This window comes from Felis catus, chromosome B3 (genome assembly GCF_018350175.1).
Source record: "Felis catus isolate Fca126 chromosome B3, F.catus_Fca126_mat1.0, whole genome shotgun sequence".
NCBI classification, from domain to species: Eukaryota; Metazoa; Chordata; class Mammalia; order Carnivora; family Felidae; genus Felis; species Felis catus.
The window spans coordinates 144,887,193-144,914,865 of NC_058373.1; the positions used below are offsets into that span (position 1 = coordinate 144,887,193).

The 27,673-nt window shown below is 42.1% G+C and overlaps 2 protein-coding genes and 1 non-coding gene across 4 annotated transcripts; all 3 read left to right on the plus strand.

Moving 5' to 3' along the window:
• Nucleotides 1-1,029: 1,029 nt before the first annotated feature.
• EIF5 (eukaryotic translation initiation factor 5) lies at nucleotides 1,030-8,903 on the plus strand. Of its 2 annotated transcripts, none has more exons than XM_023256093.2 (11): nucleotides 1,030-1,170; nucleotides 2,094-2,373; nucleotides 2,478-2,559; nucleotides 2,832-3,004; nucleotides 3,315-3,426; nucleotides 4,279-4,421; nucleotides 4,673-4,831; nucleotides 5,350-5,511; nucleotides 5,795-5,959; nucleotides 6,228-6,362; nucleotides 6,709-8,903. In XM_023256093.2, the coding sequence occupies exons 2-11, from the start codon at nucleotides 2,302-2,304 to the stop codon at nucleotides 6,793-6,795; spliced, it is 1,290 nt and encodes a 429-aa protein (XP_023111861.1). In that variant the 5' UTR covers nucleotides 1,030-1,170; nucleotides 2,094-2,301; the 3' UTR covers nucleotides 6,796-8,903. The 2 variants fall into 2 exon arrangements, with proteins under 2 accessions (XP_023111861.1, XP_003988055.1); XM_003988006.6 differs by lacking the exon at nucleotides 1,030-1,170 and adding an exon at nucleotides 1,682-1,705.
• Nucleotides 3,788-3,911, plus strand: LOC111561218. Its single transcript, XR_002743573.1, has one exon. It is a non-coding gene; the product is annotated as a small nucleolar RNA SNORA28 (small nucleolar RNA).
• Nucleotides 8,904-23,197: 14,294 nt separating the features above from the next.
• On the plus strand, nucleotides 23,198-24,517 carry LOC109501215 (small vasohibin-binding protein-like). The gene has a single exon (XM_045060735.1). The coding sequence runs from the start codon at nucleotides 23,793-23,795 to the stop codon at nucleotides 23,991-23,993; it is 201 nt and encodes a 66-aa protein (XP_044916670.1). The 5' UTR covers nucleotides 23,198-23,792; the 3' UTR covers nucleotides 23,994-24,517.
• The last annotated feature ends 3,156 nt before the right edge of the window (nucleotides 24,518-27,673 follow it).

The following is a 27,673-nucleotide window of genomic DNA, read 5'->3' on the forward strand; positions in this document are numbered from 1 at the left end:
CTCGTTTTGAGCAAAGTTATAGTGGAGCACGAGAACACGGAGACCTCTCCGAGACGCACTTTCCGGAGGGTCTCGGAGTCACGAACTAATTTGGTGTTTCCCTCTTTAGAAAACGGGTGTGCGGGTGTGCCTAGCCCCAGCAGGCTTGGTGCCGGGGAGGGGAGCCGTGGAGTGAGCGAGAAAGGCGGGCTATGGGCCGCACGACCTTGTCACCGTCGCCGCGGGTACATGGACCCCGGCATCGGACCTTAAAAGACAGCACTTGGGATGAAAGAGCCAGGCCCCCCCAATCATCACCGTCTGCCCAGGCCTAAAGGAGCAGGGAGGAGGAACAACTTCCGCCTCGAGGACCGACGACGGGCGTCCGCAGGGGACCGAAAGGGCAGCTAGGAACCCACTGGGGAGGCCGCGCGCCCGCCGCGAGGGGAACTCGGTGGGAACGCCGCGAAGCCAGGGCGGCGGGGGAAGAGAGTCAACCGCCATCGTCCCCCTCCCCGTCGCTCAAACCGACAAAGCGCGGCCCCGCGGCCAACCTGCTCTCGCGAGACCGCGAAGACCTCTGGGAAAGGCGGGGGGAGGGGAGGACAGAGGAAGGAACGCCGGACCCGGGAGATGGGGGCGGGCTGAGGCGGCGAGCGGAGCCTCAGGAAGCAGGAGGGGCGGAGAAAGACGCGATTGACGCGGCACGTGGACCAATGACGAGCGAGCTCGGGCGCACCTCGGGCCAATGAGCCGTGCGGCCTGGCGCGGGGGGCGGGCGCAGGGGCCGAGGGTAGCTTGAGCGCGGCGGCGGCGTTGTTCAGTCAGAGCGAGAACATTCCAGAGGTGAGTCCGGTGGAGGGGCGGCGGCCCCGCGCCCCCTCCCCAGTCCTCCCCGCCCCTTCGACCCCCGCGGGCCGCTGGCTGGCGGGGAAGGCGCCCCGACGCCCGCGGCTCACGGCGCCGTCTCTCCGCGCCAGGTCGCCAGGCCCCGGGCGCTGAAGGGTGTGGACCCCGGACGTCGCTGGGACAGCCCCTCCCCGCTGCTCGGCGGCGCCTGGCCCGGCCGCTGCTCGCTGCGCTGCTCCGCCGCCTCCGCCGCCCCTCCTCGGACTCGGGTTCACGCGCGCCTCACTTCATCCCAGTCCCGGGCGAGCAGCGTTGGGTTTATGTCTTTATTTGACGAAAACGGTGAGTCCGCCGGCGGGCCGGCGGGGAGATGGCGGCCGCACAAGATGGCGGCGCGCCGCGTGACCCGCGCGCGTGTGGCGCAGTTCGGGCGGGCCCCCGCGGCCCCCGCGCCCCCGCGCCCCCGCGCCCTGCCCTCCGCCCCGGCCCCCGCCCCCCTTCCTCCCTCGCTTCCCTCCCCCCTTCCTCGCTCCCGCCCCCCACTCCGCCCCGCGGGAGCGCGCCGCGCGGGCTGAGTCAGGCCTAATTGCTGCATTCATGAGTCATCGCTCGCTCGGGGGCGGGGGCGGCCCGGGCCGGCGCCCCTCGGCCGGTTTCGTTTCCCCCGCCGCGCCGAGGCCGGGCGGCGCACATGGCAGGGCGGCGGCGGCGCGGCCGGCCTCCTGCCGCCCCAGGCGGCGCGGCCGGCGGGGCCCGGAGCGGAGCCGGGGAGGAGAGGTCGAGGTCGCGCTCGGTCACCGCCTCGCAGTCCGCGCGCACGGCCGCGAGCGCGCGCTTCCCGGTGGGGGTGGAGCGAGCGCCCGGTGCCGGAGGACGAGTCCGTAGTTTTCCGTCTCGGCGTGGGGGGTGGGGGAGGGAACCTGAGAAGTTTCTTCGCGAGACGGGCTAGGTTTGCAGAGCGCAGGCCTCGGTTCGGTCTCCCGGCAGTTGTTGAGATATGGCCGCTGCACGGAAGCGGACCTCCGACGGGCCGTGTGTTCGGCGTGGTGCGAGCCCGCGGCCGCTGGAGCAGCGCGGCGTCTCCCACCCTAGTCCAGGTGGAGGCCTGCTGTGCCGCCACAGGTGTTCCGTGTTAGATGGGGTGCTGGCCGCTTCCCACGTGAGCTGGGTGCGCTCATGTAGCAGAATTAGGCGAAGGGAGGTGTCGTCGCGCGGGAATCCCGTTAAACGTCGGGGGGGGGTTGTGTGTTCTCTTTCTCTTTCAGAGCTGTTGCGCAGCCATTGGTACCTGTATTGGGGAAACATAGCATACAAACAAGAAGCTTACAGCCTCAGTGGCGAAAATTTTTTCATGTCAGAGACCGAGAACTCTTGCAGTCGTTTATGTCATCCCTTCTTCTCCAGACAGAAGATACCAAAAAGTTGCAATCAAAGATCTCTTCATCTTATTGATAAAGCCACTAATAAGCCAAAATGTCTGTCAATGTCAACCGCAGTGTGTCAGACCAGTTCTATCGCTACAAGATGCCCCGTCTGATTGCCAAGGTAATCCCGATCTTCGTAATGAGGCCTGAGCTCTTTTTGTAGATTTGAAAAGATTGCAGCTTCTGGGGCAGATAATGCAGAATTAAAGTTCTTTTTTTCTTTAGGTTGAGGGCAAAGGAAATGGTATCAAGACAGTTATAGTCAACATGGTTGACGTTGCAAAGGCGCTTAATCGGCCTCCAACGTGTAAGTAATGCCTCTTAGGAGGAGTCTGAAAAAAACATCAATGTGGAAATGAGGAACTTTGTGGGTGTCTTGTTTCAGTTGTATGTTAATTAGTTTCAGGGTTAAGTGGAATCCTGGGGGTGAAAAACAACTGATTTACTAGTTGCTGTTAGGAGATAAAATTACCCAAGCAACACATTTTAACTCCACATAAAAGTGTAAAGAGTGACATTTGTATAAGGACGAATGAGTAGCCAAAGATTTAGTTAACAGAACTTTTTCTCCCCCCATAGATCCCACCAAATATTTTGGTTGTGAGCTGGGAGCACAGACCCAGTTTGATGTTAAGAATGACCGTTACATTGTCAATGGATCTCATGAGGCGAATAAGCTGCAAGACATGTTGGATGGATTCATTAAAAAATTTGTTCTCTGTCCTGAGTGTGAGAATCCTGAAACAGATCTGGTGAGTGTTCTTGAGGGTTTTGTCAATAAGAGAAAAAGTCACCTATCTGCTTTTCTGATCAGTTCTGTGATTCCACCAAGTTCTGTTCCCAAGAAGGCAAAACAACTTCATTGGAAGTAAAAACCAGAAGCAACACATTTTTTTAAAATACTTTCATACTCTTCTACGTAGATTATTTTTGTAAAAGATACTGTTTTTATGTTAAGCTGGAGTTACCATCAGATACTTCAACACCTTGCTACTTGAAGAATTTTTGCTTTTTTATCATAGATGACATACTTGTTTTTAACCTTTGTTTCCTTTCTGGCAGCATGTCAATCCAAAGAAGCAAACAATAGGTAATTCTTGTAAAGCCTGTGGCTATCGAGGCATGCTTGACACACATCATAAACTCTGCACGTTCATTCTCAAAAACCCACCTGGTAAGTGTTCATGATGAACTTCTAAGATTTTAGCTTAAAAGCAACTGATGTTGGAAACAAAACTGAAGCTTTCTTGCTGTTACAAAATTAAAATATAAGGGATTTCTAATCTTTGTACCGTGTTACGTGGAATCTATGAGTTTGAAAGACTGCCAGTTAAACTCTCTGTTCGGTTTGTTGTTGTTGTTGTTGTTGTTGTTGTTGTTGTCGTCGTCGGTTTTTAAGATCTGTTCTTTTGGAACGGGAGAAGTAGATACTATAAAACAAACTGTTGGGATCCCAGCAAAAGATCTACTTCTGGAATACTGTTTTGTGAACTGGGGTCTTCGCTTTTTAAGCTTGAGTGGCTTTAGAACATTGCAAGCAACACTCTGTGTCAGATGATCGAAGTTGTCTGATGCAATTTGAGCTTGCTATAGCAAGAAAGTCTAACCTATTCCAGTGGTCTCTTCCATGAGACCGACTGTTATATAGACTTAAACAGCGTTCTAACCGTTAACTAAAGTGCGATTGAGATAAGCCTTTGTTCAGGTTCATGGGGGGAGAGAGGGTCAGGAGTGCCAACTTTCACTTAATTACCTGTTCTTTCTGAGGCACTACATCTTAATCTTTTCTAGTATTTGGGGGACATTCTCTTCTTACCCTGAGTGTTTTCACATATGAAATAATGGTAGATGAACTTGGTTTATGAGTCCTTTTTGAATTATTAAGTAGCATTGTGTTTGTGTATGGTTTTCTGAGGGGAACGTTCCAAAGCAAAAGGGGGCAAGGTTTTAAATGTTCATGAGACACCATGAAGTGTTGTACACACCGTAGTATTAATTTTTCACTTCTTTTTTGGTTTTCCTGTAGAGAATAGTGACAGTGGTACAGGAAAGAAAGAAAAGGAAAAGAAAAACAGGAAGGGCAAAGACAAGGAAAATGGTTCCATGTCCAGCAGTGAGACCCCACCACCACCACCACCAAATGAGATCAGTCCTCCTCCACATGCTGTGGTGAGTGCACAGTTGATGGTATGGTAGGCGCTAAAGTTGTGTAAAATACGATGCTTGGGTGACATGGGCAAAGAGAATGAAACTAGTCATAGTTACAACATTGCAACAGTATGTTAGGTTCCTGATCCTGTGGTTAAAAAAGCCTGATGTGTGTTTGTGGAAAATGAACCTGATGCCATTAACATGACTAGAAATCTGGCATTTTTTTTGTATTTTTAAGGTATTTGACCAACCATACTTGTTTTTAACAGGAAGAAGAGGAGGATGATGATTGGGGGGAGGATACAACTGAGGAAGCTCAAAGACGCAGAATGGATGAAATCAGTGACCATGCGAAAGTTCTGACACTCAGTGATGATTTGGAAAGGACTGTTGAAGAGCGGGTCAATATCCTGTTTGATTTTGTTAAGGTAAAGCAAGTTTCTTCAAGAGCAGTTAAACAATTGCACGATCAAGAAATCAATTTTTTCCAGCCTTGGGTTTTAAGGTATCTGTGACTAAGCTGGTTACTTGGCGAGTAATTTTTTCTCAAGCTGTCTTTTGAATACTCCGGTGCCAGGTTTATTTTTTCCATGTTTTGCTCGAAAACTTCTTGAAGGTGGTTCCGGGTACTATCTTTGGCGTGCACATAATCATTGAAAAGTCCTGAAACTGGGGTGCCTGGGTGGCTCAGTTCAGCGTTCCACTTCAGCTCAAGTCATGATCTTTTCATGAGTTCAAGTGCAGAGCCTGTTTGAGATATTCTGTCTCTCTCCCCCTACCCCCGCTTGCACTTTCTCAAAGTAGATAAATTTTTAAAATGTGAATAAGTAAGTCCTGCAACTATAATAAATTAGGAAAAAGATCCTTGACAGTTGGAACTACTAACTGGCATCTCTGGAGCAAGATATGTCTCCAATGCACTGAACTGCTTCCTTTTTGTTTGCAGAAAAAGAAAGAAGAAGGTATTATTGACTCATCAGACAAAGAAATTGTTGCTGAAGCAGAAAGATTGGATGTAAAAGCCATGGGCCCTCTTGTTTTGACTGAAGTTCTTTTTAATGAGAAGATTAGAGAACAAATTAAGAAATACAGGCGCCATTTCCTACGAGTAAGCAAATTATTTTAGGTTCACAAATAAGATGAGAGCTGGGTGACCCTGGGAACGTTGTTCTCTGTCATACTAAAAATGGAAATGATTGACCTACCTCACAAGCACGGGAGTATCTGGAAAATGCTGTACATAGCCCCTTGTAGATAAAATAACCCACAGATCTTTAAGGGTTGACTGAATCACTGTCGAAGGCCAGAGCTTTAAGGAATGATACCGGGACGATTAATGTACTTTTAGTGCTTCTTTGAAAAATTGTTAATGCCAACGTGTTTATTTCCAGTTTTGTCACAACAACAAAAAAGCTCAACGGTACCTTCTTCACGGTTTGGAGTGTGTGGTAGCAATGCATCAAGCTCAGCTCATTCCCAAGATTCCCCATATCTTGAAGGAGATGTATGATGCAGATCTGTTGGAAGAAGAAGTCATCATCAGCTGGTCAGAAAAGGTGGGGAGTGTAGATACATAAACAGTCTCTTCAAGATGAGAAGTGTCGACCGCTGTTGGGGGGCTCTTTTGGAAGAAGTAACTTCTAATACTTCTACGTTGAAATACTGTCCCTGGGATAACCCGTAGGTGATTCCCACCTGGCGTTGAGTCCAGATTAGGACGTGACCCAGTCCCTTCAAAGAGCTGAATGTGGGCAATTCTATGAGTGACTCAAAAATTATTTTTTAGATTCCTCAACTAAGGAAATTGTATTGAACGTTTTTTAGGCGTCTAAGAAATATGTTTCAAAAGACCTTGCCAAAGAGATTCGTGTCAAAGCGGAACCATTTATAAAATGGTTGAAGGAAGCAGAGGAGGAATCTTCTGGTGGTGAAGAAGATGATGAAGATGAGAATATTGAGGTAAATCGTGTTAGAGGTGGGGGTTTGGGAAGTTTAGAATGGCAGTCTTGGGTAACTGAAAATCTTTGGTAAGTGAAATCTCTCGATTTGATTGGCAATAATCTATGAATGCTCAAAGGTAACAGCAGGTTGAGTATAGAGGGGCTAGTTGTGTATGAAAATTAAAATGTTAGGCCATAGAGAGAGAACTTGGTTTTCACATGACAAAAACTTAGAAAAAATAAAGGCTGTGTTTGGGTAGTTTTTTTTTCCTTACTGACCATTGCTTTGTACTACTATTATTACTTTTTATAAATAGGTTTACTGGGATAAAAATTTACAGTAAACAAAAAATTTGTTTTATCAGGTGGTGTATTCGAAGACTGCCAGTGTACCTAAAGTTGAAGCTGTGAAGTCTGACAAGGATGATGACATTGATATTGATGCCATTTAAAGGGGTGGGTGCAGCCCAGCTTAACAGTGTAATGCTGCAAATCTTTCTGCATCATCAGCCAGAAGTGCAACATGTATGTGCAAAAGCTAAAATGGCTTAACATCATGCTACACTTTCTACTAAAAATGTATTGCTGTGAGTGGTCTGTAATTAAGCCCAACAAGACATCTAGGGAGTCCATACACATACCAGTGAGCAGATATAGTTTGCTTATTTATAGCATGTTTCTTTTTGAAAAATTAGTGGTGGACACATTTGGATCACATTTATACAGTTAAAAAAATAAAGATTTGATTTTGGTCATTCTTAAGATTTTGGCTCTGAATGACTTACGCTGAAATGGCTCCTTAAAATACTGCACCATCATTAACCTGATAGGATTCTTGGAGCCTGTTAGATATTGTTAGATGCTGAGACTGTAAAGGTGTCTTCAGCAGAATGTAAACATAAGCTTGCTTATAATTCTCTGCAGCCATTGAGAAATAAGGACTTTCTGAGTGTTCAGTCCCTCAAATTGGCGTCTGGTAATGTACATTCTTCTCATGCCAAGGTGGACTGATAATCAAATGGCAGCGTGACATCTTTATCTTACTGAGAAGTAAAAATGACCTGAGTGTCCTATAAATAATTTTAAGAGCAGGTTTTGAAACTTGAATTGTGTTTTTTCAGTTCGTGTATACTTACCCCAAATTGTAGTCTTTGGAGTCATGTGCATTGCACGTTGGATGAGCCAGGGGAATTATTACATTAACAAATAAGCATTTTACGTGTATGTAGCTGTTGCTTTATACTGAGAAAATTTTGAAACTAAGGTGTGGTTATATAGTAAGCTATGACTTTATTTGGGGGAAGCAGGAAAAGGTGCACTTAATCTCTAGCAAAATGAGCATAATTTTTCAACTCTTATTCTTAGGGTTTAATTATAATTTCAAATGTTTTAGGCATACTGTATCTTTTGTTCATTGTGGATTTCCTCCTGATAATATGGTTTGTTTAATGCCTTTTACATGTGGATACTTAGTAGCTTAATGCTTTTTAGGTTTTGGTTGCTATCTTGCCAAAATAAGTGTTACTGTGTCTCAAACATGATTCCCCCCCCCCCCCCAAAAATGTTTTATTTAAAAAAAAGCTAAGAGCATACTTCCAGTTAAAGCCTATATTTTGGTGTAAGACTTAAGGTGTTTTTTATTTCATGTTGAATATAGCCAGACACCCAAGAAGTCTGATGATGGTCACTGAATGCAGGTTACTGGGGCCTGACCCAGCCCATCCTGAGATTTAGATTTGGAAATAACTTGCTGGTGAATTCTTGGCTCAATTAGCTGGTCACACTCATTTGACGTGGGTTATGGCTATATCAGAAATTCTCTTCAGGGAGAAACTTGTTCCATTTATTCCTTTCCACAAAGTACACTAGGAATCAAAAATCCAAAGGGTTAATTTTGTTGGGAGCACTGTCTTACATCGCTTTTTTCTGTGATCCATCTTCACAGATTATAATGAGACCTTAATAAATGTATCTAAGAATTTTTCACATTGGAAATTATATAAACATTTGGTATAATAAAATCTTGTTAGCTTGATGTTTTAAGGAAGTAAAATCAAGTAATCTATCTGCAAATTGGTCTCTCTCTGCCTTTCAGTCAATATTGAGTGAAGAAGCACCTACCAGGAGGGAATGTGCTCTGTCACACCAAAGAGATGAGATTTTTGCAAACTTGTATCTTACATAGGTTACAATTCTTTGCCATAGGCGATTTTGCTTTCATTATCTGAAATTCTGTAGGAGTTGGTGGTGACTTAGGCCAAGTTGCATTCAACATACCCAATGTCAAGCTAATAGGGTTTTGTTATGGAGCTTTCTTCTTCTCCCCTACCCTCCTTCTTTTAATCTGAAAGAAAACCCATTCGGGCTTCTAAACACTATTTTGGCTGAGACCAGTATTCAGTCTGGTGCCAAACTTAGAATGGAATTCAAATCCACATAATAAAAATTTTACCCATAGAAGCTATCTTAGTAAGTTAATCTTTGCTTTAATCTATTCAACGGTTTTAAAATTTCCTGTTTTAAACAGCTACGTTACTTGATTAAAACAATGTTGAAATTATATTTTGTCTTTGCTTTAATATTAAAATTAGTCTAGATTTTTATTTTATATGATTGGAGCACTGAACTCTGCCCTGTTTTGTAGCTGCTGGTTTGGATTTGTGTTGGGATGTTTTACTTCCATGGTTGCAAGTCCCACTCACAAAACACACACTGCCTCATTACTGTGGGTCAGTGATTTTCCCTAGGTCTTGTATTCCTGTCCTGTAACCCAAAGTAATTACAAACTGAAAAGTTCTGCCTTAATCGGAGTTCTTGAAATTTCTTCAATTACTTTGGGGAATTGAGGTGTTAAGTGTATAGCCCTGTAACTGGATACAGTTTTTATCTCTAGTTAAGAAAGGAAACGGGTGCTTGGGGGGCTCAGTTGGTTAAGCGGCCAACTTTGGCTCAGGTCATGATCTCAGGGCTCATGAGTTCTAGCCCTGAGTCGGGCTCTGTGCTAAACAGCTCGGAGTCTGGAACCTGCTTCGGATTCTGTGTCCCATCCCCCCCACACTCTGTCTCTCTCCCTCTCTCAAAAATGAATAAACGTTAAAGAATTTAAGAAAGGGACATAGAGGAGATTTTTCTCTAAACAAGTCCTTTCTGGAATTGATGAACCTCTGGTTTGAGAAGGGAAAGAGGTATTCTTTTAATACAGTGCTTTCCATCTGGGGCTATGCTGCAGTCGTTCCCCCCCCCCCCATTTACTCCAGGGCAGTAAGCACTGAGTAAAAGCCTTTGATCTGACGAGAACTTTGAAATAAAAGCTGGTCTTCTTAAAAGTGGAAAATCCAGAAGGGTACTGGTCAAAAAGAGACTTCTTGCTGCATTTTGTGTCTCTTAAAGACGTTTTTGGTTGGTTTTTTTTTTTTTTTTTTTTTATGTTTGTTTTTGAGAGAGCGTGGGGAGGGGGGCGGGGAGAGGGGGGAGACACAGAATCTGAAGCAGGATCCAGGCTCTGAGCTGTCAGCACAGAGCCTGATGTGGGGCTTGAACTCACAAACCGCAAGATCATGATCTGAGCCAGAGTCGGATGCTAAACTGAGCCACCCAGGCGTCCCCTTTGACTTTTAATTGACAGACTGTAGGGGCACCTGGGTGGCTTGTGTCCAATTTCTGCTCAGGTGTGATCTCACAATTCATGGGTTGGAGCCTGCTTCGGATCCTGTGTCTTTTCTCTTTGGCTCCTCCCCTGTTCACTGCCTGTCTCTCACTCGCTCTCAAAATCTTTTTTGAAAACATGACAAGATAAAGCAGAGTGATATAGGCAAATAACTTGGCAAAGGTCTCGAGGCTGGCTTATGCAGTCTCTGTAGTTGACCCTGTGAGCCTTTGCTCTTAGAAGGCTGGGGGCTCAGGTTTTATGTCCACCTGCAGTAGGACTCTGTACTCCAGCCCTAATACCTGGTGGTTTACAGCCAGAAAACTGAATCATTCTGTGTACTAGAATATGGGGAGAATAGCTACCTGCAGAGACGTTTTCCTCCGAACCTAGACTGGGGGAATAGTGTTAGGATCTCAAAACAGACATGGGAAGGGTCCGAGTTGCTCCAGTGCCTGCTATTGGAATACTATTCATTCAGTGAGGCTTTTTTTATACTTATTTGCATATTTATTTTCGAGGGTGCGAGTGAGCACAGGGCAGAGAGAGAAGTGGGGCTTAAGCTTATCCAGTGTGAGACTCAGACTCATGAACCATGAGATCATGACCTGAGCTGAAGTCAGATGCTTAACAACTGAGCCACCCGGACACCCCAGTGAGCTCTTTTTAAGGGGCATATTCACGTGGGCTTTGGAATCAGACCTGGATTCCAGCCTGGGCCTCTCTGGGAGACTTCTTTGTAGTAGAGATGGTAACTCCACCATGCAGCACTTAAAATTCTGATGGAAGCCTAATAATGTCAGTGGAGGGATTCTTGCTGGGCTGGGGCAGATAGGGAAAACTGGTCTTGTCTGGAAGAAGGGGATAGAAGGGTAGTGTGTGTCCTGGGATCTCCAGACATCGGAAGCAGGGATCAGAGTAGACTGAGGAGAGCAGTGAATAGCTAGAAGTTATTTTTAAGCTACTGAAGAGTTGAAGGGAAGCCCTGTGGTTAAGCAGCCATTAGAGTGCCATAGGTGATTACTACGAGCAACATTTGTTCTGCAGTGGTACTCCGACCAAGCCAAGTCTATGGCTGAGGACAGTTCCTGGGCCTACTGGGATCCTGTAACAGCTGCAGACAGCACCCTGAACCAGTAGCTAGCTCAGCCTGTCACCTCTCCGAACAGAGTGAGTGGAGCACCTCCCATCAGCACTGTCATGGGGTAGCACTAAGCTGGTGCCGGCAACATTTAAGCCCCCAGCCCAAGATGAACAGGACTGAGGAGTTCAGGGCCAGTGGGTGAAGCTGGGCCATGTCTAGTACTAGCAGTCTTTTAACTGGAGGAAGAAGCGTCATTCCAAAGTATCCAGTGGGGTTGGTAGCGCAGGTATTAACATGCACCTCATAGGAAGAAATAAGCCCGGAGAGTAGAGAACTGTCCTGAGGTCGGTCCTGTGGCATACCCACACAAACCGGACCCCAACATTTCTGCCTAAGTGAACTGTGCCCTATCCAGCTTTCAGGTCTTTGTTGTACTGTGAGGGACTTAATGCAGAGATAAGGAGGAACTTTGTTCCTTAAGATGGTTTGTGCAGGGAAGACAAGATGACAGATTGCTTGATGTTGATTGAAATTTACACTGAATGGACTAGAGCCATCAGAAGCAGTCTCCCAAAGGAAGGGCACCATTCCCTCAGGTACCCCAGCAGATCCTTTAGCCCCTGACCTGCCTCAGACCTTGGGCAAGCTTGCATTGTTCCCGACCTTGGAGGAGTTCCCAGACCAAAGCACACACGGGAGAGGGGTAGAACTTGAGAGAGAAAATGACTGGGGACTTGACTGTCTGAAATTAAAAGCAGCATCACTGAGGATGAGGATGAGTAGAAATGTGGAAGGGAGGGCCCTTCCCTGAAGTGGACTGCAGCAGATGAGGCTGGAAGCAGTGGGACATCTGCAAAGTCAAGCCCTTGAAGCTTTATAAGGCTGCAGGAACAAATCTATTTGCATTCTCCTGTAGGGGCAGCTAAGCTATTGGGAGTCCAGGAGGGAGTGGAGGGCAGTCCCATGGCTAACACCTGGCAGTGGAAGACTGGTCAGACAAGGATGCACTTTTATTTATCCTGGGAAGTTTGGGGTCTCCAAACAGCCCTGCCTGTTGAGTCCCAGTGCCCCAGATTGGAGAGAGCAGGCCCAAACCCCTTTCCCAGAGGGAGCAGAATCAGAGCACCCATGAATGCTAGAATTTCACCCTCCTTCGACCAGGTTTCCCATTCGGAGTTTGGATAAAGGCCCACACCCAGCAGGAGGTCCCTGGAGCATCAGGGCCTGAGTGGACACAGTTTTTATATTGTGGCTGCTAGGTCAAGGATTGTTCTCTAGTGGCAGGGTTGGGGACCTCCAACACTGAAGAAAATTTTCTAGACGTAACTACAAGCTGTCTTGATTGAAAACTTTGCCCAGACGTGGAGGATCATTTTCCAAGGAGTCACATGATAATGGTATTGGGAATGTCACACAAGTCTCGGCTTCTGAGGACCCAGAGATTGCTGCAGTTTGGCGTAGTGGACATATTGTAGCAGTCAGGGCTCCAGGCAGTTGTGCAAGACGGCATCCCTCCAGGGTGCTGCCCACCTGTCTGCGTCCCTGGGTTTCTCTTTTTCTGTCCACTGCCCATAAGTTTCCTGGTCCCCTAGAACTATACTCCTCGTGACTTGGCTTTCTCATGGTGCCCTGCGCCCGTGAAGCTTCTATTCCTTCAGTTCTTAAACCTGATGTGAATTCCTGACAGGCTGTGTCTGATACACTCCACAGCTTCTCAACATTTCTATCAGGTTTGTTCACTCGCAGCTGTTGTAGGTTCTGTTGGCAGCTCCAGTTTACTGTGGCTGAGGGAGGACAGAGTGTCACAAGGGATTTGAAATGTGGCTCCCGGAGGTTGCTTTACAATAGGGGATGGTGATTGGAGTCCTCTGGGACCTCTGTGATACATTGCCTTTCACTGGAATCCATTTCCTCCATTACTAGCAGGTTCCGAGGATGTCTACTGAGGACATTTGCTGCCTCATCTAAGCAGTTAACCAAATGGCAAGTGGACGCTGCCCTTGTGTGAACGTACCCTGAGAAGAGGCTACAGGCCCTGCTACAGAGACCTCCCATCTGATAGGGGAGCCAGGGTGGGCCAAAAGGACCCTGTCCTCCAAGTAGCAGGGATCTGTTCTAGGGTTGCAGCTTCTGGTCAGAGTGCAAAGAGAGGCCATTGTTGCACCTCCCCCCATTGTTGCAAGCCCCTCCTCTTCAGGCTAACATGACTTAACAGGGGATGTAAAGAGAGAGTACCCCCGCCACTTTCAATTTTCTCATCTTTGCCCCTTTTTTGCCAGATAACAAAGACTGATGTATGAAAGCAACTGAATTTACAAGGGAAAAATAGGAAGTGTACATGCTCAGGGAAAAGCTTGGTCTGAAAAGAGCTGAGGTTTATACGTTAGGGGCACCTGGGTGGCTCAGTTGGTTAGGTATCTGACTCTTGATTTCGGCTCAGGTCATGATCTTGTGGTTCGTGTGATCGAGCCCCGCACTTTGGGCTCCCGGCTAACAGCACAGAGCCTGCTGGGGATCCTCTGCTCCTGCCCCCTGCTTGTGCTCAAACACACACTTTCTCTCAAAAAAGTTTATACCTCAGGATGACCCTTGGCACAGAGACCATCTATAACTGAACATAACATGTAATTTGAAATGGTAACAACCCAGCAAGCCCTGGGGATGGAAAAGAGTCTGATTTCCAGAGTTAACACTTGGTTAGATTCAAGTATCCACCATACAACAAAAACCTTACAAGTTATACAAAGAAATAGGAAACAGGAAAGTATGTCCCATTCACAAGGTTAAAGAAATCAAACAATCTCTGAAAAAGATCTAATAGATCTTCTGAACAAAGTATTTAACCATCTTAAAGATACTCAAAAAACTAAAGGAAAATGTGGAGAAAGTCAAGACAGTTTCTAAACAATAGAAATATCATTAAAGTTAAGAAACCTAAAAAAATGTTGGAGCCAAAAAGTACAAATGAAAAATTCACTACAGGGATTCAAAGGCAGATGTGGGCATGCAGAAAAAATTCAGCAAGCTTAAAATACTGAAAAAATTATTGAATCAAAACAACCAACAGATCTAAGAAAATTGAACAGAGCCTAAGTGACCTGTGGAACACCAGTAAGAGGACCAACCTATGCATTGTGGAAGTCTCAGAAGGAAAAGAGAAAGGGACAATATTTGAAGAAATGCTGGCTGAAGTTTTCCCAAGGTAAACCAGACATGACGTTCAAACATCCAAGAAGCTCAGCATTGTCCCAAGTAAGAGACTCAGACCCACACTGAGACACGTTATAATCAAACTTCAAAAAACAAGAGAATCTCGAAAGCAAGAGAACAGGGACTCCTAGATACAGGGATCTTTTCCACCACCACCTCTGTAAGATGTCTCATCAGAAACAATGTAGGCCAGAAGGTTGATACATTCAAAGTATTAAAAGAGAAAGTAAATTGTAGTTACGAAGAGAAAGTAAATTGTAGTTACGAAGTGAGGGCAGAAATCCAACATTCCCAGAAAACCAAAAGCTGAGAAGGTTTGTTAACCTCCAAACTTGCCCTGTAAGAAATGCTCAAGGGATGCCTGTAGGGTGAAGTGAAAGAATACTAAACATAAAAATCTTTTTTTTTTAATAAGGTAAATGGGAATTACAAAAACTATTGGACTCGTAACTCCACTTTATTTTCTACATGGTTTAAGAGAATAGATTTAAAAACTATTAATTGGGCACCTGAGTGGCTCGGTTGAACTTCTGACTTCAATTGAGCATCCGGCTTCTGGTCAGGTCATGATCTGGTTGGCGAGTTCAAGCCCCGAGTCTGGTATGCTGCTGTCAGGGTCAGGGCCCACTTCAGGTCTTCTGTCCCTCCCTCTCTGCCCTTCCCCCACTTGCACTCTCAAAAAAATAAACAACTAGTATTACTGTAACTTTGTTTTCTAACTCCAATTTTTATTTCCTGCATAATTTTTTTAAGTTTATTTATTTTGAAAGAGAGAATCCCAAGCAGGCTCTGTGCTATCAGTACGGATCCCTGGATCCCAACATGGGGCTTGAACCCAGGAATCGGTGAGATCGTGTCCTGAGCCAAGATCAAGAGTCAGTCATTTGACCGACCAAGCCAGTCAGGTGCCCCTGTTTTCTACATAATTGAAGAAACTAATGAATTTTAAAGAATTATTACTTTGTTTTTGGACACTACTTTGCATAAAGATGTAGTTTTGTGACAGTTGTTAATTGACGGGGTAGGGAGAGAAACAGTCTTTGTAAATTAGTGAATTTAAGCTGGTATTAATTCAAATTAGAATGTTACAACTTTAGGACGTTAAATGTAATCTCTGTGGTAACCTCAAAATACATATAGAATCTGTACAACAGAAAATGAGAAAATAATTTAAACATTTAACTACAAATATCACCTAAACACAAAAGATTCCAGTAATGCAGGAAATGAGGGACAGTAGAGCTTTAAGGTATACAGAAAACGGCACAATGACAAAATTGTCCTTACCAGTATTAATTTAAACGTAAATGGGTTAAACTCTAATCAAAAGAGGGATTGGCAGAATAAATAAAAACACATGATGGCAACTACATGCTATAAAGAGACTCAAGATCCAAGCCCAAATAGATTGAAAGTGAAAGAATGGCAAAAGATACTCCATGCAGATAGTAACCCATAGAGACAGGGCGTGATTATGCTAATATCAGACAAAATAGATAAAGGTTATAGAAGAAAAAAGGACATTATATATTAATAAAAGTGTCAATACAGCAAAAAGAACAATTATAAACATTGGCACAACTAATACCAGGAAAATTTATGAAGGAAGGGGTGTGCAGGTGGCTCATTTGGTTAAGTGTCTGACTCTTGATTTCAGCTCAGATTGGTTGTGATCTCCTGTTCCACCGTCACGAGATTGAGCCCCATCTGGGGCTCTGCGCTGACAAATGTGGAGCCTGCTTGGGATTCTCTCTCCCTTTCTGCCCTTCCCTAGCTCGCTCACTCACTCTCAAAATAAATAAAAATCTATGTGAAGGGAAAACAAAGAATTGAAGGTAGAGTTCTATGGTAGTAGATGGAGACTTTAACACCCCACTCTCAATAATAGAATGACCAGCCAAAGTAAGGAAATAAAGGATTTAACACAGCACATAAACCAACTAGATCTAACTGAAATTTACAGACCGTTCCAACAACAGCAGTGCACACTTTTCAAGTGCACATGGGACATTTTCTAGAATAGGCTATCCGTTAGGATATAAAATAAGTCTCAGTATAGGTAAAAGATCAGAGGAGTGCCTGGGTAGCTCAGTTGGTTAAGCGACTGAGTTGCTTTCAACTCAGGTCATGATCTGGTTCATGAGCTCAAGCCCCACATCCAGCTATCTGCTGTCAGTGCAGAGCCCACTTGGAATCCTCTGTTCCCCCCCCCCCCCCCCACACACACACACACACTCATGCTCATGCACTGTCTCTCAAACTTTTTTTAAAAAGTAAAACTAAGGGGTACCTGGGTGGCTCAGTGGGTTGAGAATCCAACTCTTGATTTCAGCTCAGGTCGTGATCTCACAGTTTGTGAGTTTGAGCCCCATGTAGGGCTCTGCACTAACTGCAGAGCCTGCTTGGGATTCTCTCCCTTTCTCTCTGGCCCTCCCCTGCTCATGCTTTCTCTCTCAAAATAAATAAATCTACATATTTTTTAAAGCAGTAGAACTAGAGGGGTGCCTAGGTCGCTCTAGGTTGGGCATCCAACTGCGGTTCAGGTTATGATCTCACGGTTCATGAGTTCGAGCCCTGCATCAGGCTCTGTGCTGACAGCTCAGAGCCTGGAGCCTGTTTTGGATTCTGTGTCTCCTCCTCTCTTTCTCTGCCCTCCCCAGCTTGTGCTCTGTCTCAAAAATAAACACTAAAAACAGGAGTAGAACTAGGGGAAAAAAGTGGAAATTAAAATGCTATTAAACAATCAATGAATCAAAGAAATCAAAGGGAAATTAGAAAATATTTTGAGATGAATAGGAACAAAAACAAAAGAGACGGAGCAAAAACAGTGCTAAGCTATACATGCTTAGCATTAAAAATCAAAGATTTCAAATCAACAACCTAACTTTACAACTTAAGGAACTAGAGCAAGAAGAATAAACCCAAATCTGCTAGAAGGAAGGAAAAAATCTGCTAGAAGGAAGGAAAAAATAGACTAGAGATAAATGAAATAGAGAGTAGAAAAATAATAGAGAAAAGTCAACGAACCAAAAGATATTCTACGCAAATGGAAACCAGATGAAAGCAGGAGTAACTATACTTGTATCAAACAAAATAGAGCTTAAAACAAAGACTAAAAAAAAAGACAACAGTGTTGCATAATGATAAAGGGGTATTTATGCACTCATCAGAGGAGCACTAAAATACATGAAATGAATATTAAAAGACCTAAAGGATGGGGCGCCTGGGTGGCGCAGTCGGTTAAGCGTCTGACTTCAGCCAGGTCACGATCTCGCGGTCCGTGAGTTCGAGCCCCGCGTCGGGCTCTGGGCTGATGGCTCAGAGCCTGGAGACTGTTTCTGATTCTGTGTCTCCCTCTCTCTCTCTGCCCCTCCCCCGTTCATGCTCTGTCTTTCTCTGTCCCAAAAATAAATAAACGTTGAAAAAAAAAAAAAGACCTAAAGGAAGAAATAGCAATACACTAATAATAAGGGATTTTATTGTCCCATTATACCAATGGATAGAACATCCAGACAAAATCAGTAAGGAAACATTAGCCATAAATGACATATTAGGCCAGATGGACTTAGATGTTTACAGAGCATTCCATCCAAAGACAACAGCACACACGTCCTTCACAAGTGTACATGGAGCATTTTCCAGTGTAGGTCATACATTAGACCACAAAGCAAGTCTTAATAAATTTAAGAGGATTGAAATAATACGAAGCATCTTTTCCAAACACAATGGTATGAAACTAGAAATTAATTTTATGAAGAAGGAGTGCCTGGGTGGCTCAGTCGGCTCAGGTCATGATCTTGCAGTTGATGAGTTCCAGCCCCGAGTCGGGCTCTATGCGAACAGCTTGGAGCCTGGAGCCTGCTTCGGATTCTGTGTCTCCCACCCTCTCTGCCCCTCCCTTGCTTACGCTCTCTCTCTCTCTCAAAAATAAACAAACATTATATATATATATATATATATATATATATATAATAATATATATAATTTTATGAATTTTATATATATAAAATTTTATATATATAAATAATATATAAATAAATTTATATATATATATAAATAATATATATAAATAAATAATATATATAATATATATTATAATATATAATATAATATATAATATGATATATAATATAATATATATAATAAAATATATAATATATATAATAAAGTATATAATAAAATATAAAAATAAATTATATAATATATATTTAAATATATATAAATTTTATATATATAAAATTTTATATATATATATAATTTTATGAAGAAAACTGGAAAATTCACAAATATATGGAGATTAAAACAGCTACTGAACAACCAATGGGTCAAAGAGGAAATAAATTTAAAAACACCTTGAGACAAATGAAAACAAGTATACCAAAATTCATGGGATGCAACAAAAGCAATTGTAAGACAGAAATTCATAGTGATAAATGCTGGCTTCAAGAAACAAGAAATGTGTCATAACAACTGAGATCTACACCTCAATAGAACAAATGAAGCCCAAAGTTAAGAGAGGGAAAGCTATAACAAAGCATAAATAAATGGAGTCTAAAAAGACAATGAAGAAGATCAATGAAAGTAAGAGCTGGTTCACTGAAAAAGATAAAACTACATTGACAAGCTTTTAGCTAGACTCACCAAGAAAAAAGGACTCAAATAAAATGAGAAATGAAAGAGATATTAGAACTAATACCACAGATGGGGCGCCTGGGTGGCTCAGCCAGTTAAGCGTGAGACTCTTGATTTCTGCTCACGTCATGATATCATCGTGAGATTGAGCTCCACATTGGGCTCTGCACTGACAGTGTGGAATCTGCTTGGGATTCTCTCTCTCTCCCTCTAGGCCCCTCCCCTGCTCATTCTCTCCATCAAAATAAATGAACTTAGGAAAATAAATGAACTTAAAAAAAAAAACAAAAAAAACCTGGGGCACCTGGGTGGCTCAGTCGGTTGAGCGTCCGACTTCGGCTCAGGTCGTGATCTCGCGGTCTGTGAGTTCGAGTCCCGCGTCGGGCTTTGTGCTGACAGCTCAGAGCCTGGAACCTGCTTTGGATTCTGTGTCTCCCTCTCTCTAGCCCTCCTCCACTCGTGCTCTGTCTCTCTCTGTCTCAGAAATAAATAAATGTTTAAAAAAATTACAAATAAATAAAAACTGATACCATAGAAATACAAAGGGTCATAAGAGACTATTCTGAACAATCATATGCCAACAAATTAGACAACCTAGAAGAAATGGATACGTTTCTAGAAACATGCAACCTACCAATTGTAGGTTTCTAGAAACACGCAACCTACCAATTGTAATGAAACAAAATCTGAACAGACTGATTACTAGTAAGGAGATTGAATCAGTAATCAAAAACCTCCAAACAAAAGTCCAGGACTAGATGGTCTCACTGGTGAATTCTATCAAACATTCAAAGAAGAATTAATCTCAATCACTCTCAAAATCTTCTAAAAAATAGAAGAGGGAACTCTTCAAAACACTTTATGAAGCCAGCATTACCCTGATACCAAAACCAGACAAGGATGCCACAAGAAAAAATTACAGGCCAATATCTCTTAACAAATACAGATGCAAAAATTATCAACAAAATATTAGCAAACTGAATTGAAAAATACATTAAAATGATCATACACCATGATCAAGTGGGATTTATTCCAGGGATGCAAGGACCCAGGGTTCAACATCCACTAATTGGTCAATTGATACACCACCTCAACAGAAGAAATAATCACATAATCATCTCAATGCAGAAAAAACATTTGACAAAATTCAATATCCACTTATGATAAAACTCAAAAAAGCAAGTATAGAGGGAATATATCTTGACATAATAAAGGCCATATATGACAAACCTACAGCTAACATCATACTCCATGCACCAAACATGGTAAGATTAGGAACAAGACAAGGATGCCCACTCTTGCCACTTTGATTCACTATAGAATTGGAATTCCTAGCTAGAGCAATTAGGTAAGAAAAGGCATCCATATTGGAAAGGAAAAACTAAAATTGCCACGATTTGTAGATGACATGATAATATATATAGAAAACCCTAAAATTTTTATCAAAAAACTATTAGAGCTAATAAATTCAGTAAAGTTGGATACAAAATCATTATACAAAAATTGTTTGCATTTCTGTATGCTAGTAACAAACAAACTATCAAAAAAATTAAGAAAACAATCCCATTTACAATTGCATCAAAGAGAATAAAATACCTAGGAATAAATGTAACTAAGGAAGTGAAAGACCTGTATATTAAAAACTACAAGGAGCGCCTGGGTGGCTTAGTTGGTTGAGCATCTGACTCGATTTTGGCTCAGGTCAGGATCCCAGGGTTGAGGGATTGAGCCCTGTATTGGGCTCTGTCCTGAGTGTGGAGCCTGCCTAAGATATTCTCTCTCTCTCTCTCTCTCTCTCTCTCTCTCTCTCTCTCTCTCTCTCTCTCCCCCCTCCCCCCCCCCCCGCCTCCGCCCCTCTCCCCCACTCTCTCTCTCTAAAGTTAAAAAAAAAGAAAAACTACAAGACATTAACAAAAGAAATTGGAGAAAATACAAGTAAATGGAAAGATATCCTATTCTTATGGAATGGAAGAATATTGTTATAATGTTTATACCACCAAAAGCAATATACAGATGAATGCAATCTCTAACAAAATTTCAATGGCGTTTTTCAAAGAAACAGAACAAACCTAAAACTTGTATAGAACACAAAAAAATCTCAAATAGCCAAGGCAATATTGAGAAAGAAAAACAAAGCTGGAGGCATCACACTCCCTGACTTCAAACTATATTACAAAGCTATAGTAATTAGATGGCAGAGTAGGGGGACTCTAAGTTTGCCCCATTCCACAGATACAACTAGATAACACTCATATTGGTATAAATAGTCCAAAAAATGATCTGGAGACTGGCAGAACAAACTCCACAACTAAAGGTAGAGGAGAGGGCACATGGAGAAAAGTAGGAAGAGTGAAGACACAGTCTGAGAGTGAATGGGCTGTACTGGTCCATGGTGGGGAGGGAGCTGGTGGTAGAAAAGGGTGAAAAACAGAGTTTCACATCAGGAAACCCAGAAATGGGGAGGATGAATCCCCATAACATTTGTCTTTGAGAGAGGGGCCAAATTTCATTGAGTTCTTACAACCATTGGGACTTAAACCCTGGAATTTTAAAAATTGGTGAACTCAGCTCTGGGAGAGCTCAGAGGGTGTTAGGAAGTGGAGTCCCTACCCTTAAAGAGACAGCATAACAAACAGCCTGTGCAGATACAGTGTACAACCAGCAGTTTGAAAAATGCCAGGGGCAGACAGGAGAGACAGTAATTTGCTCAACCTGGAGTGTAGCCCTAAGAGACAGGGATCATAGAGAGACCGCTTCAGAAACAAAGGAGCTGGCAGGTGCCACTTCCCTTCCCACCCCTCACCATAAACAACAGCCATCTGTGGGAACTAGTGCAGCATCAACACGTGTTACCTAACTTGCTTACACCAAGTCCCATGTACCCCCTGAGTTTCAGTGGATCTGCCCTTCCCAGTCATGCTCCCCTTAGTTCCAGCACTGCAGGCCCCCTTCCCCAGAGGACAGTCACAAACTCTGCCAACACCACATCTCCTGACCTGCACATTTTGTGGACCTCCGTTCTGGTGGTTGTGGGAGTAGATCGCATTTTGCGAACAGATCACTGCACACCTTGTTAAAGCATACCCCACCCCTATTGGGGACCAAACACTACACACAATAGGCAAAGAGAGCCTCTGCAGACAATTGGACAGAAGAAAAAAGAGGCTAAGATTCAATAGCAGCGCATACACAACACATAGGAGACACTCCTTGAAGCACCAGGCCCGGGGGAACAGGGAGACACTGCAATGCAAGGCACTACAAGAACTTTTCTTCATAAAGCTATTATCAAGAGCAAGAGAAGTAGCCGACTCTCCTAACACAAAAACAGACACGGAGTTAGACAAAATGAGGCGACAGAGAAATATGTCTCAAATGAAATAACAGGGCCAAACCGCAGCAAGAGACCTAAATGGATATAAGAGATACACTTGATAGAAAATTTAAAGTAATGATCATAAAGATACTCACTGGACTTGAGAAGATAGTAGAGGACATCAGTGAGATCCTTAACACAGAGATAAAAAAAAACAATCAGAGATCAAGAACACAATAAATGAAATTAAAAATACATTTGATGGAATAAATAGCAGTCTAGATGAAGGAGAGGAATGAATTAACGACCTTGAAGACAACAGACTAGAAAGTAACCAAGCTGAACATGCGAACAAGCTGAACATGAGAAAGCTTGTATAATACAAGAAACATGAACATGTTCTCATGCTGAGAACATGAGAGGAAAGAAAATTACACAAAATGAGAAAATGGGGTAGAAAATTTATCTAAAGAAATAATAGCTGAAAACTCCCCTAATCTGGGAAAGGAAACGGAGATCCAGATCCAGGAGGCACAGAGATCCCCAGAATTCAACCCAAGGAGGTCCACACCAAGACATACAGTAATTAAAATGACAAAAAAAAAAAAAAAAAAAAAAAGCAGTGATAAAAAATTTTAAAGCACCAAGTGAGAAAAAGACAATTACATACAAAGGAAACTCCATAAGGCTATCAGTGGGTTTTTCAGCAGAAACATTACGGACTAGAAAGGAGTGGCATGATATATTCAAAGAGGTGAAAGGGAAAAAATTTCAGCCAAGAATACTTTCTCCATCAAGGCTACTATTCAGAATAGAAGGAGAGATAGAATTTCTCAAACAAAAACCAAAGGAGTTCATGACCACTAAACCAGCCCTACAGGAAATATTAAAGGGGACTCTTTGAGTGGAAAGGAAAGACCATAAGTGAGAGTATGAAAAGTAAAAAAAACAAAGGCAGTAAAAATAAGTATTTCTGTAAAAATCAGTCAAGAGATTCATAAAATAAAAGGATATAAAATATGACAACATATACCTAAAAGGTGGTGGGGAGAGGAGTAAAGAATGAGCTCAAGCTAACACAACCATCAAACTGATACAGACAGAAGATGCTATACACAACCCTAATGGTAACCATAAATCCAAAATCAGTAATAGATATGCAAAGAATAAAGAGAAAAGAATTCAAGTATATCACTAAAAAAAAGCTGACTAATCATAAGAGAAGAGAGCCAGGGAAGAAAGGAACAAAGAACTACAAAAACAACCATGAAGCAAGTAACAAAATGCCAATAAATACATATCTATCAATAATTACTTTGAATGTAAATGCGCTAAATGCTTCATTCAAAAGACACAGGACAACAGAGTGGATTAAAAAAATAATAATAACAAGACCCCAAAAAAAGACCCATCTATATGCTGTGTACAAGAGACTCATTTCAGACTGAAAGACATCTGCAGATTGAAAGTGAAGGGATGGAGCCCCACCCAATCAGAGGCACAGCAGGCTCATGACTCCAGGACTGGACGTCAGAGCTAAGAAGTGTTCAGAACCCAAGTCATGGATCCACCTATGTGTAAAGAAAATTCCAAAGTTAAACAACCTGTCAGCAAAGTTGAGAAGGCCAAGCAGAAATCAGCCCAGCGGGAGCTGAAGCAAAGACAAAGAGCAGAGATCTATGACCTCAACAGAGTCATGACAGAACCTGAGCAGCAAGAGTTCAATGAGTTCTGTAAACAGATGCAGCCGTCTGGAGAGTGAGCCACTCCTTGTTCAAACTAGATGGGACCCCAGAGGCTTTGTCTGTCAGCTTGTTACTAGTTTTAGGCTGAGATGGTTCATTTGGAACCATACAGAACTAGACAGGAAGACATTTGTGTTATCCCTAAAACTGGATAAATCTGAACTTACTGCATGTAACGTTGGCTTCACTGATTCCTCCAGTCTGAATTATCCCAGTACTTATTGAAGAGACTTGTTTTATTCTTCTTAGACAATAGATTTTTTATATGTTTCCACTGTTTGAGAAAAATCAGTGTTTCTTGTGAAACTGTAGATCTTCTCCAAAAGTATAAATAAAATACTAATAAAAAAAAAAGTGAGGGCATTGGAGAAACATTCATTATGCAAATGGATGCCAGAAGAAAGCTAGGATAGCAAGTCTTATATTGGAACAAATAGATTGTAAAACAATGAATGTAACAAGAGACAAAGAAGGACACTATTTATTAATAAAGGGGACAATCTAACAAGAGGGTATGATAATTGTAAATATTTATTCACCCAACATGGAAATACCCAAATACATAAAACAGTTAATACCAAACATAAAGGAATTAATTTATAGTAATAAAATAATAGTAGGGGACATTAACACTCCACTTACATCATCCAAACATAAAATCAACAAGAAAACAGTGGCTTTGAATGACACACTGGACAGATGGATGTAACAGACATATTCAGAGCATTCCATCATAAAACAGCAGGATACACATTCTTTTCAAGTACACATGGAACATTCTCCAGAACAGATCACATATTAGGCCACAAAACAAGTCTCAACAAATTCAAAAAAAAAAATCTAAGTTACACCATGCATCTTTTCTGACCACAGCGCTATGAAACTAGAAAAAGAAAAAAATCTGAAAAGACCACAAATACATGGAGTTTAAATAACATGCTACTAAACAGTGAATGGGTCAACCAATAAATCAAAATAAATAAATAAGTAAATTACATGGAAACAGATGAAAATGAAAACACAACATCCTAAATCTTCGGGATGCAGCAAAAGTGGTTCTAAGAGGGAAGTTCGTAGCATCATGGGCCCACCTCAAAAAGCAAGAAAAACCACAAACAACCTAATCTTACACCCAAAGGAGCTAAAGAAAAAACAAACAAAACCCAAACCCAGCAAAAGGAAGGAAATAATATAAGATTAGAGCAGAAATAAATGATATAAAAACTATAAACAAACAAACAAACAAATAAATAAATAAATAAATAAATGAAACCAGGAGAGAGAGAGAGAGAGAGAGAGAGAAAGAGAGACAATGCAGTTAAAATCACCAGTGAAAGGGGTGCCTGGGTGGCTCAGTCGGTTAAGTGTCTGACTTCCACTCAGGTCATGATCTTACCACTCATGAGTTTGAGCCCCACGTCGGGCTCTTGTGCTGACAGCTCAGAGCCTGGAGCCTGCTTTAGATTCTGTGTCTCCCTCTCTCTCTGTCCCTCCCCCACTGGTGCTCTGTCTCTCAGAAATAAATGTTAAAAAATTTTTTTTAAAAATCACCGGTGCAAGAGGAGAAATAACAATCAACACCACAGAAACACAAAATAATTGTAACAATATTATGAAAATAAAACGTATATGCCAACAAATGGGATAACTTAGAAGAAATGGATAAATTCCTAGAAACATACACCCTCTAAAACAAAAGCAAGAAGAAATAGAAAATTTGAACAGACCAATTACCAGCAATGAAATTGAATCAGTAATCAAAAATTCCCAAAAAACAAAAAGTCCAGTACCAGACAGCTTCACAGACAAATTCTACCAGAAGCTTAAAGAAGAGTTAATACTTTTTCTTCTCAAACTATTCCAAAAAATAGAAGAGAAACGGAAACTTCCAAATTCATTCTATGAGGCCAGTATCACCCTGATAGCAAACCCAGATAAAGACATCACAAAAAGGAGAAAAAAAAAAAAAAAAAAAAAAAGGATTACAGGCCAATATCCTCATGAATATAGATGCAAAAATTCCTAACAAAATAAGCAAGCCAAATTCAACAATACATTAAAAAAAAAATCCTACACCACGATTAAGTGTGCATCCCTAGGATGCAAGTGTCATTCAATATTTGCAAAAAATCAATGGTATGTCACATGAAGAAGGGAAAGAATATGATCATTTCAATAGATGCAGTAAAAGCATTTGACAAAGTACAACATCCATTCATGACAAAAACCCTCAATAAAGTAGGTTTAGAGGGAACATATCTCAACATAATAAAGGCCTTATATGAAAAACCAACAGCTAACATCATAGTAAATGTTGAAAAGCTGAGAGCTTTCCCCCTAAGGTCAGAAAGAAGACAAGGATGTCCCCTCTCACCACTTTTATTCAACGTAATACTGGAAGTCCTGGCCACAACAATTAAGCAGCATAAAGAAAAGGCATCCAAATTGGTAAGGAAGAAGTAAAACTCTTGCTATTTTCAGAAAACCCTAAAGACTCCACCAAAAACAAACAAACAAACAAACAAACAAAAAACCAACCACACACACACACACACACACACACACACACACACACACACACTAGAACTGAGAAGTGAATTCAGTAAAGTTGCAGGATACATGGTCAATGTACAGAAATCTGTTGCATTTGTATACATTAATGATGAAGCAGCAGAAAGTGAAATTAAAACAATCCTATTTACAGTTGCACCAAAAACAGTAAAATATTTAGGAATAAACTTCACAAGAGAGGTGAAAGATTTGTACTCTGAAGAAATTCAAGACAATGCAAAGAAATGGAAAGACATTCCATGCTCATGGATTAGAAGAAAAATGTTGTTAAAATGCCTATACTACCCAAAGCAATCTACAGATTTAATGCACTCCCTGTCAAAATAGCAACATCATTTTTCACAGAACTAGAACAAACAATCCTAAAAATTGTACTGAACCACAAAATACCTCAAATAGCCAGAACAATCTTGAAAAAGAAAAACAAGACTGGAGGTTTCACAATTCCAGACTTCGAGTTATATTATGAAGTGGTAGTAACTAAAATAGTATGGTACTGGCATAAAAACAGACATACAGATCAATGCAACAGGACAGAAAGCTGAGAAATAAACCCACACATATATGGTCAATTAATTTACAACAAAAGACCAATAATATACAATGGAGGAAGGACGGTCTCTTCAATAAATGGTATTGGGAAAATCGGACAGCCACATGGAAAAGAATGAAACTGGGCCACTATCTCACACCATACACAAGAATTAACTCAAAATAGATTAAATACTTGAACATAAGACCTGAAGCCGTAAACCTCCTGGAAGAAAAGTTACCTCTTTTACATGGATTTTGATGATATATTTTTAAATCATTTTTTAATCTGACATGAAAAGCAAAATCAACAAAAGCAAAATTAACAAGTGGAACTGCATCAAACTAAAAGCTTCCTCACAGCAAAGGAAACTGTCAACAAAATGAAAAGAAAAACCTACTGGGGCACCTGGGTGGCTCAGTCGGTTAAGTGTCCGACTTTGGCTCAGGTCCTGATCTTACAGTTTGTGAGTTTGAGCCTCATGTCGGGCTCTGTGCTGACAGCTCAGAGTCTGGACCCTGCTTCCAGTTCTGTGTCTCCTCTCTCTCTGCCCCTCCCCTGCTCTCTCTGTCTCTGTCTCTGTCTCTGTCTCTC